Source organism: Podarcis pityusensis (genome assembly GCF_964106645.2).
Source record: "Podarcis pityusensis genome assembly, chromosome: 7".
In the NCBI taxonomy this organism is placed as follows: domain Eukaryota; kingdom Metazoa; phylum Chordata; class Lepidosauria; order Squamata; family Lacertidae; genus Podarcis; species Podarcis pityusensis.
Genome location: NC_138031.1, coordinates 24513496 through 24527407, shown reverse-complemented (window position 1 = coordinate 24527407; position 13912 = coordinate 24513496). Strand labels below are relative to the sequence as shown.

Below are 13912 nucleotides of genomic sequence, written 5' to 3'. Positions count from 1 at the left end.
GTTTCTGCCAGTTATTGAGAGGGCAGGACAAAGCAAAGCAGCACTGACCTCAACATGGTGTAGATGCAGCTTTGGGAGTGTCCGACTGGCCTGCGGTTTGCTTCTGTCCCCAGATTTATAAAGATTTTCTTCAATTTTCTGTGAAAAACTAATGCTCTTCTTATAGTCACATCTCTGGCTGAAGCCTTTATTTTTTATTACAGTCTGCTCACTTTGTGTACTACTTCTGTTACTTTAATAATTCCCCCCTCCCTCCCAATCTTCAGGACCAGACTACTGTGCAATGCAAAATCATGGCTGCCAGCAGGAGTGTGTCAATACAGATGAATCCTATTACTGCCGATGCCAGCAAGGGTTTACTCTCAATCCAGATAAGAGAACGTGCAAAAGTATGTTGTCCTAAAGTGTATAGTAAGTTCATCTGTTTTTACTTCTCAACATCACCGCCACAGCTTTCTTTTAGTTCCTTTTTGCCGTTTTGAGGTGTAACTTTTGAACATGCCTTTGAAAACCACCTCCTCCTTATGTCTTCATTATAATTCCTAAAATCAACCAACCAATCCCCCACGCACATAGAAATATCTCTGTGCCAACTTAAAGCAGCACATGTGCATTAAGAAGCGGTTCCATGGCGTTCTGCCAAAACACCATCCCTAAGCCTCTTTAAAAACCAGTATGAAACTTAGAAGTTGCACTGACTTTTGGTGGCTGGTTTGCATGGAGAATTTTGCATGTTACCTTTTTAACTTTATGTTTATATATGACAATAGTGCAAAATTTATTTGACTATATTCCCAGAAACAACCAGAGCCATGCATTTTGGAGAACAACACTTACACAAAGAAACTGATGAAACCACCCTAAGAGGCAGAATTGCATCTAAGGTTGAATGGTAGGCTCTGTCAGGGGCTTGTCCTACACTCAAGTAGGACCCTGGTAGAGACACATGCCCGACTGGCATGTTCTCTCCCTCCTGGTCGATTGTTCGGGAGCTTCAAAAGCTTTCTTCAGCCCGAACATCACAGCGACTGATGCCAACAGACATCGGCACACTTAGGGATTCGTAGAGTGTTCGCAGCTTGCATAACTGAACTCAGCAACTCAGCACGTTGGCTAATCTACTTTATTTACATATAAACACACACGGAGAACTGCAACATGGCTCCCTCTCTTTCTAGCATCAGACAACAAAGAGAATGAACAAAGGACAATAGTCCCACTTCACGGAACACAGTAACACAAACATCCTTCTCCGTCACTTCCCACTCTGTGGAGTCACATATACCGTCATGTGATAGACAACAATCCCATGAATGCCGTCATGGAGCAGGAATTCTAACAGGCTCTTGGTAGGGGGCAGCCAGATGGAACCCCAAGAGCCAGCAGCATACATCATGGAGAGAAGGCAGCACTCACCTGACCTCCAGTCAGCAACATTGCTACTGCTGCTTACTGAGAGGTAGAGGAGGAAGGGAGAGGTTGGTGTGGTGGAGCCTATCTGGCACTCCCATTTGTGTGTTTGTACCATGCCTTCCTAGAGGGACACAGGTGGCGCTGTGGGTTAAACCACAGAGTCTAGGATTTGCCGATCAGAAGGTCGGCGGTTCGAATCCCCGCTATGGGGTGAGCTCCCGTTGCTCAGTCCCTGCTCCTGCCAACCTAGCAGTTCGAAAGCACATCAAAGTGCAAGTAGATAAATAGGTACCGCTCCGGCGGGAAGGTAAACGGCGTTTCCATGCACTGCTCTGGTTCACCAGAAGCGACTTAGTTATGCTATGCTGGCCACATGACCCGGAAGCTGTACGCCGGCTCCCTTGGCCAATAAAGCGAGATGAGCGCCGCAACCCCAGAGTCGGCCACGACTGGATCTAATGGTCAGGGGTCCCTTTACCTTTACCTTTACCTTTACCATGCCTTCCTTACTGCCACCTTGCCTGTAAGCAGCAGCAGCACGACAGGTGGGAGGTCAGATGAGCACCGTAGCCCCATCACACCATCCACTACTGCCAACAGTTAAAGTTGCAGACCCTGTTTTAGTTTTCCCAAAATGAAATGCAATTCAAATTATTCCTGCACAAGTAGAACAAACGAGCATGGCAGTCCCCATGTTTGTTTGTTTTTGGCAAACCATGGTTTGTCACCTTCCCCCCACAATGCACCACGTCAAAAATGAAATTTTGTGGAGCATTGCATTTTAGGAAAAATAAGATGGCAGGTGCAGTGGAGGCCCCAGTAGGCAATGTCATCACATCATTGGGTTTCAGCAGGTGTTCTGCTGGGTATGCTAAGTAGTGATGCTGGACCTGCTAAAATCAGCCAAGAACTCTACATAAACAAACCATATCAAGTGCAATACACAGAGATATTCTCTGCAATAGCCAAATATTTTGAACGGTCTTGTCCTCCTGATACTGTCTCTTGCATATACAAACAGTCCTAGTGAATTCTTAATTTTGCTTTTGGTGTCTAGCACCAAACTGGAAGGTGAGTGTTTTTAATGGTTTTACATGATGGTTCTTAGGTATTATTTTTAAACGATTGTGTTCCAGCATTGTTACATTACATGTTTTCCTTTCCCTCCCACAGGAATAAATGTCTGTGCTTTGGGAAAGCATGGCTGTGAACATGAATGTGTTAACACAGAAGACGGGTATACTTGCAGATGTCGAGCCGGATACACTCTGAACCGTGACCGCAAAACATGCAGAAGTGAGTATGTCAGACATTCTGGTGGAGTTAATCTGTATACTGGACAGAGTTCTGAAGCAAACTTATGCTACAGATCTCCTCAGGCTTTTATAAATATGGGCTTTTGCAAAGCTAGCAAGATTCAACATAAGCTGAGATAATGCCAGCATGTGATTTAAATATATTTCTTTAACAAACAAACTTGCTGCAAAGTTCTAGAAAGAGGAATAGCTTACTGCTGGATGTATTTTAGGTCCTTATCTTAGAAAGTGTAGATAATAACTAAAACAATGATAGCACACAGTGTGTGTGTTTTATTACTGGTTCTGGGCCTCTCTGTTTCCTTGCTTTAGGCATCTCTTACGCAAAAAAATGAGTTATTGATTTATTTTTGCAACTCCACATATTAAGTAGTTGTCCACATGGCCCTTAAACTATGGAATTCACTCCCACTAGAAGTAGCTTGGATAGCTTTAAAAGGGAAGTAGACAAATTCATGGAGAATAAGATTATCAGTTGCTGTTCGCCATGAAGGCTGTATTCTGTCTCTGCTGTAAGGGGCAATATGATTTGGACTGCCAAGCTGCTAAGAATCCCAAGTGGGGAGTGCTCTGTTGCAACCAGCTTCTGCTTTTGAGCTTCCACTGGGCATCTGATTGGCCAGTGTAAGAACAGGATGTTGAACTAGATGGGCCTTGGCCTGATCCAGCAGTGTGATGTCGTACGTCAGTGTCGCATGTGTGATGTCACACGCATGCGACGAGCCACTCCCCCACCCCATGTCACGCGAAACATGGCGCCTCTGAAGTCAGGATATCTATCATCTGTCCAAAAGTCTCTTTTAAAAAAAAGGTAAATGCAGCTGCAGGAGGGGTAGAATTAGGATCAGGACTATGGCACTAAGGATGAGATTTTTAATCCTTTCTCCCTGTAACATTTTCCTGATGCAAAATCTGCCCCCAGACTGCTATTTGCTCTGCAGGAGAAAACCTATAGGTTCCTCCATGGTACCACGAGTTTCCACCCTGAACCAACAGAAGCTTCAGGGAGGCAATTCATATTGAGAAAATGGTACACAGAAGCAGGGTTTGTTTTTTTTAAAAAAACACACCCAAAAAACCTCTCCTCAACACTAGGTACATGTCAAACCACAATCTCCTTCTTGTGGCTTTATTTACCACTAAAAATGCAGGAAATCTGATCACAGATGCCCTGGTGTCCTTTCCGGTTTGGCCCTGAAAAGTCAGGTCATGCAAGTGAATAGCCTCTACTATAGTCATAGAAATCAAAGAGGGTGTTCCCTTGCATGTAGCGTGAGCTCATATAATGCACTTTTCCATCCCATTCCTGTACTTGGGCACAGTCTGGCGGGATTGTGCAGACTGTTTGCCTATTTGAAATGGTTCTAAGAGTGAGCTATAAAAATAGCAAAGAATGTCTGCTAGCAGAAAGTTAATAGAGGAGTTTGTTTGAAAAGGGGATTTCTTCCCTTCTCTCTCTCTCTCTCCCTCTCTCTCTTGGATCTATTTTCCCCCCAGGAAAAAAAAAGTGTTTTTCTCTGTACTGCCAGAGCCAGCATAGAGAGAAATGTACATTCATAAAAGCACGTATCAGCTGCACCTCCCAGTTGTTCCTTCGCGTGAGAAACAAACAGTCCAGGCTTTAGACCTTAACAAATCCTCTGTTGCATGTATATCTGGCATTCTCTCTCCTCTGTTAGGAAGTTCCCCTGCAACAGCTGAGCAGTCACGCTAATTTGCAAAATGGTGATGTTAGGTTTCCTCATTTCATATGATTAAATTATAATTCTGCTACACAGTTAATCCTGAAGATTTCACTGTGAATGTCACATTGTGGTGACTTTACCAAGTATGACTTCTACTCAAAAAATGTAAACAGTAGTCCAGTCCACCATCCACCTCAGTGTAAGGGAGGCTTGGATTGCTTTGTTAATATAACAGAGTACACTTGATCAGATGTTCTTTCAGTTTTCAGGTATACAGTTGCTGAACGTTTAGGCTCCTGAGCGATCAAAAACGTGAAGTGAGTGTTCTAGTTTTCAAACGTTTCTTTGGATGCCGAACGTCCGCTGTGGCTTCCGATTGGCTGCAGGAGCTGCAGCCAATCAGAAGCCCGCACTTTGGTTTCCAAACATTTTGAAGTCAAATAGACTTCTGGAATGGATTCCGTTCGACTTCCAAGGTACAACTGTGGGGGGGGGGGGGGTAAAAAAATGGAGTCATGTGACATTGAAATGCAGAAAGTACAGTCTGTGTCCATTCTGTGCAAAGTTTTAACAAAGTCACAGTTTACAATGGTGGGCTTTGCTGATGGTTGTAACTTGCATATTTTTCACTTCTGGACTTTAAAAATGCTTTAACATTCCAATGCATTCTTTGCCATTGCTGATACGTAACAATCCAGGAAAAGACCACTGTGCAGAGTCCAACCATGGCTGTGAGCATCTGTGCCTGAACACCAAAGACTCTTACATTTGCCAGTGTTCCGAAGGTTTCATCATTAATGAGGATCTAAAGACCTGTTCACGTAAGTCTCTTGATTTGGTTATTGCATATAATTAGAGAAAAACAAGGTGGGTTAAAGTGCTGAATTTTCTTATTTTGTTCTGAAAGGCAATTTTGAGGAAAACTCGAGATTATAGCATGCACTCAGGTTTTTTGGGAATGCATAATTAAAGCAGACAGATTGGAATCTTGAGCCAATAAACAAAAACAAAGCTTTATAGTCCCATATTCCAAGCTAGCCCTTTAAAATTGATAGTGACATTCCCTGTTATTTTCATGTGTTCCATATCACACCACCCTTTACTTCTGTTAGTTAGGCAATTCTCAGTAGGCTGCTAGTGGGGCCAGCCATAATACACCTTTTTGTTTTTGTTTTAACCCACTGTTTTATCCGAGTCTGATGTATTGGAAGACTTGTATCTTTAAAAAAACCAAATGCATGCATGCAAAGGTAAACAACACCTGTCTATATGCCCACAATGGATCCCAGGTATGTGGAACTCAGGGTGGGTGGGTTAATACTAATTGAGGGGAAGGGGAAACAGCACACAGTGTGAATACACCCCATCAAGCAAACCCTACCTGTGTGGATAGGGGAAAATGAGACAGAATTCAGTTGAAAATCCTCATGTGTAGATGAACTTGCACAAGGAAAAAACAAATATGCACAACTTATATGTGCATTAACACTTTGGTGTGTACACAGCCTAAATTTTAAAAGGGGGGAGGGCCCTTTGGACCATCCCTTAACAATTCCCCATGTCACGAGTAATGAGTGATAATAACTTCCCTTTCCCCGCTCAGTTAATTTTGAGAATCTTTGGGTGGTATTCAACTATGTTTTACTTAGAGTAGACCCATTGAAAGTAATGGACCTAACTAAGGGCTTGCCCACGCTTCCGCTTGAGCTGTGCCTAGAAAGCACAGGGCTGAGTGGTTTTCCCCTTGACCCTCTCCTTTCCCAGGGAAACCTGCTCTTTAGCTCTAAATCAGAACAAACAGCAAGACTGGAAAACCTGACTGCTATTTGCTCTGATTGAGCACCAAAGAGCAGTTTTCCCCAGGTGGGAAAGCAGCAAGACAACAGGAAATGTGGCTAAATCCTTAGTTATGTTCATTAGCTTTGATGGGTCTACTCTCTCTGAGTAAAACAGTTTAATATCAGCCAGTCTTTTTCCTACATAAAAGTAAAATCAAGGAATGTGACCATCGGCATGACAACACTGTTAAGCAGCCATTCATGATTATGGTACTACTGGTACTTGATGAAGGTTAGCAGAAATATGTAGTTTTAAGATAACTACCTGGTATGTTTGTAATCATATGGCAACACCCTGTGGTTGAGCAGTTAAAACAGAAACTTGGATGCTGTGGCTTGAAAGGAAAAACTGAAAATTAAGGGGAATAACACTTTAGTACTAGCTATTCTAACCCAGCCCTAGGTGTCTGTTTGAATCCAGAGTAGCCAAAAAAGCAACAGGCTTTCTGAAATAGTTTTATCAACCTACCAATGGAAAGAGTTCTTTCCTGGGTAACAGGAGAAATGTTTATCCTTTATGGAGTTTTATTTTCCTCCGGGCAGCACTTGGGATTTCCATCAAAAGCTCTAAAATTTTATATTTGCTACTCAACTCCTGTGTGTAAAGTTCTCATTTTATGGCTTTTCCTTCTGGAGATTCTTACTTCCCAATTTGCCTTGCTTATTATTTAGAAACAGGCAATACATCTTTTGTGCTGCTAGGAAATCTCATGGGTTATATTACTCAATTGACCTGAAGTTTAACAGTTGCTTAAATCAACAGCAGAAGAAAGAGCCCAAGACACTACACTCATTCTAGTTCTAATACAAAGCACTTGAGAAATAAGTGGCTATAGCCCCTTGTACAAGCAAAGAATTATTCAGTATTGGGGGCTAATTAGCCTTTTTGTGACCCACCGTTGTCTCCCAAGAGAGACGGATGCCAACAAATTTCTGTTATGTTTTTATTTATGTATATTTTTTCAATAGGTTGTAAGCCACCTTCAGCGTGGCTTTAAATTTGGAAAAGTGCCATACAAATAAAATGATTGATTGGTCTAATTACCAAGCGGTGCTTTCAGTCACAGGGAGCCAATGTAGTGCCCACCAGATATTGTTGGACTGCAACTTCCTGAACAATGGCCATGCTGGCTCAAGGGAGCTGTGGTCGAGTATCCTCTAGAGCAGTGTTCCCCAACCTTGGGCCTCCAGCTGTTTTTGGACTACAATTCCCATCATCCTTGACCACTGGTCTTGCTAGCGAGGGATGATGGGAGTTGTAGTCCAAAAACAGCTGGAGGCCCAAGGTTGGGGAACACTGCTCTAGAGGTCTCCACATTGTCAATTCTCCCGTTCCTTTAAATGCACAGGAACTCCAGATACACATTGGAGTACACAAGCTAGAGTCATAGGGTCCATTGGTCTGCTCTTGGTGGTGTGGCACTAAGTGAAAGTGCATACGTCCTTGGGCAAGGGGTGTTTACTTTCATTCTGTGCACAGGAGACTAAATCTGTCAACTCTTTAGAAACTTCCTCGGTTATTATCCTGTTTGCCCTGCCTTCATTTCCCTCCACTTCCTCTGTTGTTTCCTTTGCCTGTTTTCAAGTTCCCTGGGTGTCAGGACTCTTCTTTACAAATACATAATAATAATTGCAACTTTTTTATTCCCAGGAGTGGACTATTGTTTGCTGAATGACCACAACTGTGAACATTTGTGTGTAAATAGTGAAAAATCTTATGCCTGTCAGTGCTTTGAAGGATATGTGCTGCGTGGGGATGGGAAAACTTGCAAACGTAAGTTTGTTTTCCCCAACCTAGTTCACTTATTTTCTCATATATATATATATAGAGAGAGAGAGAGAGTGATGTATGGAAGTGAGAGCTGGACCATAAAGAAGGCTGATCGCCAAAGAATTGATGCTTTTGAATTATGGTGCTGGAGGAGACTCTTGAGAGTCCCATGGACTGCAAGAAGATCAAACCTCTCCATTCTTAAGGAAATCAGCCCTGAGTGCTCACTGGAAGGACAGATCGTGAAGCTGAGACGCCAATACTTTGGCCACCTCATGAGAAGAGAAGACTCCCTGGAAAAGACCCTGATGTTGGGAAAGATGGAGGGCACTAGGAGAAGGGGATGACAGAGGACGAGATGGTTGGATAGTGTTCTCAAAGCTACCAGCATGAGTTTGACCAAACTGCGGGAGGTAGTGGAAGACAGGAGTGCCTGGCGTGCTCTGGTCCATGGGGTCACGAAGAGTCGGACACGACTAAACAGCAACAACTATATATATATATATATATATATATATATATATATATATATAGGTTAACAGATAAATAAAAATTGCCAATTGTTATTACTGTGAATAACATAGTTACAGAATTACCCATGGGGGGGGGGTGTTTTCAGACTTCACTAGTAGATTTAAGCAGTATTGTGTAGTATGATGATTGTTGAGCTTGAACCAAAGTTCAAATGAGTTATTATGAGAGGTTGCTTGGGGAAGCAGAGCCAAAGGTTTTATAGTCTTCATGTTGACTCATAGGGCGATCATGTGGCGTTACAAAAGAAACGAATTGTCTGTTTCCAGGTAGAGATGTCTGTAGATCTGTCAACCATGGATGTGAGCACCTTTGTGTCAGTGATGGCATTTCCTATGCCTGCAAGTGCCACGAGGAATTCATACTGAGCGAAGATGGGAAGACCTGCAGAAGTAAGCAAGCACTCCTTAATGGGCTATTCATTCTAAAGGCTCTGGTTTCAGAGGCTGGGAGTGCTGTTTCAGCGCTTCCCTCCCTGCAGCTCAGGTGTGTGCTATGCTATAGCTCATCTTTGTCTACTGAACTAACTGGGTGTGGCAGGTGGAGGACCAGTGAGGGCTGTAGAGATATTTCCTGCTGCTATCTCATGTTGAATCCATGGGCATCCAAGGGCATATAGCCCTGATCTCTAGGTCTCCTTAGGCATGATGAGAGTGGTCTCATGCTTCTGCTGTCTTGCTGGAGCTTGCACATCTTTCCACCGGGGGAAATGCATGGGTTTCCTTTTTGTATTTTATAAGAAGCTGCAGAAAGTGGAAATGTGAGTACACTTGCACATATTATTTCCCCAAATTTCTCGTGACGTGCAATGAAGTCCTCAGCAAATTTGAGATTGTGTCTCATAGAGCATCTCTGACTAGCACATGGCTTGTTGCATGCTACTTCTGAAGCAGGCTTGCAGCCCCCTAATAGAGCTGGGGAGGTCGTGGAGAGCTCACTTGGAAGCTTGTAGGCAGGATTCTGCTAGATGATGGTCTACCAGTTCACTGTTTCTAATCTAAAGTCTCCATTGAGAAATATGTCCTCAAATCAGTTGGCTATGGCTGTGTTTGTGCTAATAAATACAGCATCACTTATATCTGCAATATTAGGAAGCATGCATACTAAAAGAGGATGTGAAAACCTGAACCAATTACACAGTGAAAAGTGGGCTCATAATTGTCATGTGAATTCATTTTGGCAATTGTGCGAAAGCAGGACGTGATCTGAGTTTCATTTCATCTTTGCAATATTGCTCATTCTACCTTTGCATTTATTTCATCTGGAAAACTTATTAATTATGAAAATTATCATTAGGTAAAGACCTCTGTAAATCGGTTGATCATGGCTGTGAGCACCTATGTGTCAACAGTGGATACTCCTATGTCTGCAAGTGCCACGATGGATTTGTGTTAAGAGATGATGGGAAGACATGCAGAAGTAAGCAGCTCAGTCTTGATCAAATGATGGTTATTGTAAATCTGTTCCATCTGTTTTAATCAGCAAACTCTTAACTATACTCAGATCAAGATGTCTGCAAATCTGTTGACCACGGATGCGAACATGTCTGTGTTAGTAATGGGGATTCATATACCTGCAAGTGCCATGAGGGATTTCTATTAAAGCAAGATGGGAAAATGTGTGGAAGTAAGTAATTTGATTATTCCTCCTATCAAATGAATTGTTGTTGTTTTTTGAAGCTGTTGTTTCACTTGTAGAAACACGGGCCCAGTTCACATGCAACCGTGCTGCTGCTACTCCAGCACACTCAAAAAGAGATTAGAGGCATTTGCTTCTGGGCTATGCTAACCATAGTTTGACATTTTTATTTATTATTTTTTCTTTATTTCTGTCTCCCCTTCTTCCCAAATGAGCCCAGAGTGCAAACAATCAAGCAGTTAAAACAATACATTTAAATAAAATAAACATTTAAAAGCATTAAGAACACCTAAAAATTTTTAAAAACATGCCTTCACAACCAATAATTTCAAGATTGCCAGGATTTCAGTTTCAAATGGCTAGGTGAACAGAAACGTTTTTAATTTCCCCTTGAATGTTAATAATGAGGGAGGGCATTCCACAAAAGGGATACCACCACAGAGAAGACCCTGTGATGTCTGACAAGGTCAATCTGTCTTTAGTTTAAGCTATGGTGTATTAAAACAAGCCAATATTAAAGTATGGTTTCTGATTCTGGCTTGTTCCAGTAAAGCATAGTTTAAATGATGCAATCGTGGTTCAGACATTAACAATGCAGTTTAAACCAGGAAGAATGTTTTCAGTCTGCCTCTTTAGTACATGCTGGTTGGGAGGTCAAATAGAGTTAGGAAGATGAGTGAAGCATCAGGTTAGGAAGATGAGGCCAGCCAGCCAGGCTCAGCTCCCTGTTTCTTTGAGGCCCTAGGCTGCGAAGATTAAAATATGTGAAGCACCTGACCTGACTATTCTACAATCTTTGTACTTACCAATAAAATTTTGATAAACAACCAAGTATTCTAATTTGTTTTCAGCCAAAGACTTTTGCAAGAACATCGACCATGGCTGTGAACATGTTTGCATGAATAATAACAATTCATACTCCTGCAAATGCCATGAGGGATTCATACTGGAAGAGAATGGGAAGACATGCAGAAGTAAGTCACCAGATCTTTAGTCTTTGTTTCGTTCTTCAGATGTCCTTTGATTCTTAATGGAAAGAATCCAGCACTGTAAAAGTGCTATAAAATCTGAGGTCATGAAAGCTGGAAAATGTGTTTAAGAAAATACAGAGTATTCTAGGAACCAACAGTAGGAGCCAACAAGAGGAAACAATAAGTGGCCTTCCTTTGGAATCAATAAACATCTACAATTCTTTTGCAGCACTGGGAATGGGACTGTTCCAACTCAGATGTTTTGCAGTATGAAAAGTGACAGTCCTCTTAATGCTGCACACAGGTGACCCGCCCCCCCCCCCGGCCTCCTGCGTATTCAGGGTTGTGCCTTGTTAGGCTGGTAGGGTTGCAAAGTGGATAGGCTATTGGGTTAGGACTAAAGACACCCTGGTTCAAATCTCAACTCAGCTTGAACCTCACTAGATGATTATGGACCATTCTGCCTAACCCACTTGTGGGACAAGATACTTTTTCTTCTGCTTTTGGAACAGAAATCTTCTCATACTACAGGAGCTGAGGGATCCAGTCTGGTTTACCTTGCCTGGCGAATCCAGCTAATCTCTTAGTCAAGGCCTTTCCAAGTCCTGTCTGACTTTTAAAACTGACAGGTTCTATCTTGACTGGCTGACACTTCGCCCAGCCCTGTTCGGCTGAAGGATCTCCAGAGATATGACTCAAGTCCATCAGTCACAATTACAAATTGAAGGTTCCCTAACATTAAAGATGGCAGGATAGTCTGTGCTCATATGGAACACAATGTGTGTCGTGTAAACGGGAGCATATATGTGCACATTTCAGGCATCAGATTTGGATAGTTGCTTTTACCATCCACTTCTTTATTCTGGACAGAACGTATGTATGTCAGTTTCTGAAAGAGATGGCAACCGACTTTATTGGTTACAAGAAATAAATCCTAGTTGTGTGCCCACATGAACACTGTGCTGCCTGTATTTTAATCTGTCTGTGTTCAATTGCAAATAACCTTTCTTCTTACAACATTCTCAGTTATGTCTGAAATATGACAGAAAGCTGGGCTGATTTCTCCTTTTTAATTTATTTGCTGTCAGTATGGGATTTTCAGAATGGAATAAAAGATCTTTATTCACCCTTAGGTGATACACTGAGTTTATTTCACTGTGCTACTGTTTTTATGTTGCTGTTTTATGTTCGTTCATTGTGTTTCCAAAACACACACCCCCCCCCCCCGGTTTTTCTTTTGTTTATTCATTCTTCCTTTCCCATTTTATTTCCAAAGGATGCACTGAAGGCCCAGTTGATCTCGTGTTTGTGATAGATGGATCAAAAAGTCTGGGAGAGAACAATTTTGAAATTGTCAAAGAGTTTGTTTTGGGAATCTTGGACACTCTCACTATATCTCCCAAAGCTTCACAAGTTGGTTTGATACAATATTCTACTCAGGTTCGCACCGAATTCACACTGAAACAATTCAGCACCGCCAAAGACATGAAGAAAGCAGTGTCTCAAATTAAATATATGGGGAAAGGTTCCATGACTGGACTTGCCCTGAAGCAGATGGTTGAGAGAAGCTTCACAGAAGCAGAGGGCGCCAGACGCTTGTCAGCAAAAGTTCCCCGAGTGTCTATTGTGTTTACAGATGGACGGGCCCAAGATGAAGTTTCTGAATGGGCTGCTAAAGCAAAGCAAAAGGGTATGATGGGAGTATACTTACAATTATAAACAGAAATTCTGCGAAAGTGCTAGTTACCCGTGTGTATTTGCACCGTAACTATACAGGCAATGACCACTTTGCCCGGGAGTTGCATTCTTGACACCTGTGCAGAGCATTTGTGAGCCCTAAATGCACCTAAAATGGTTAAAATGGTTGTTGCCTGTATATACAGTTTATTGTGTGCTTGCACCAAAGAGGTGATCCTGCAGAGTGTCTGAGGTAGGGGCTGGGGAGAAGTTCAATTCAGTTCACATTTTAAAGGCCAATCTACCAAATTCAGATTTTCCAAAACAATATGAGAACTGAAACACAGGTATCATTCAAAATTTGCACTTATCTGAATTTTGTGATGCAGGGTTTCAACCAAATAGAAGTTTACAAAGTTGCATGTGTGCATTAAAATGTTATTGGTAAAAATAACTTTAAAAATGCACACCTGTAAAAAAAATTATTAGGAGAAATGTGCACCAGTATGCGGGAGAACTTTCATAACAATTTATAATTAGGAAAAATGAAAGAGAGAGAACTGAAATGGATGAATCCTTCCACCCCAAGTCTTAGGGTCATCTCTGACCACTGGTCCTGCTAACTAGGGATGATGGGAGTTGTAGTCCAACAACATCTAGGGACCCAAGGTTGAGAAAAGCTTCTTTAAGCAATGAAAATGTGGAAGCATCCATGGATATATTTTTTTGTACACCAGAGTTCTTGAGACAAGAGCAGGCATCCCCAACCTGCGGCCCTCCAAATGTTTTGGCCTACAACTCCCACAATCCCTAGCTAACAGGACCAGTGGTCAGGGATGAAGGGAATTATAGTCCAAAACATCTGGAGGGCCTAAGGTTGGGGATGTCTGGACTAAAGTTTCCAGATTGAAAGCCAGCATATATGCATATGCCTTTCAATTTTTCAGTGGTACATAGCACTAAATCACAATTCCTCATTGCAGGCAAACTTGGAGTAATCTGGTTCATTCAAACAATGGTTTGTCCATAGCTTAAACCAGGCATAGGCAAACTCACCCCTCCAGATGTTTTG

The 13912-nt window shown here is 42.2% G+C and overlaps 1 protein-coding gene across 1 annotated transcript in view; it reads left to right on the top strand.

Moving 5' to 3' along the window:
- MATN2 (matrilin 2) overlaps nucleotides 1-13912 on the top strand; it is a 48318-nt gene that overhangs the window by 25017 nt on the left and 9389 nt on the right. The window contains exons 7-15 of the mRNA XM_081013862.1: nucleotides 267-389; nucleotides 2587-2709; nucleotides 5113-5235; nucleotides 7904-8026; nucleotides 8824-8946; nucleotides 9851-9973; nucleotides 10058-10180; nucleotides 11044-11166; nucleotides 12440-12853. Of these exons, the coding sequence (XP_080869988.1) occupies nucleotides 267-389; nucleotides 2587-2709; nucleotides 5113-5235; nucleotides 7904-8026; nucleotides 8824-8946; nucleotides 9851-9973; nucleotides 10058-10180; nucleotides 11044-11166; nucleotides 12440-12853 (1398 nt within the window). The remainder of the gene's footprint in view (nucleotides 1-266; nucleotides 390-2586; nucleotides 2710-5112; nucleotides 5236-7903; nucleotides 8027-8823; nucleotides 8947-9850; nucleotides 9974-10057; nucleotides 10181-11043; nucleotides 11167-12439; nucleotides 12854-13912) is intronic.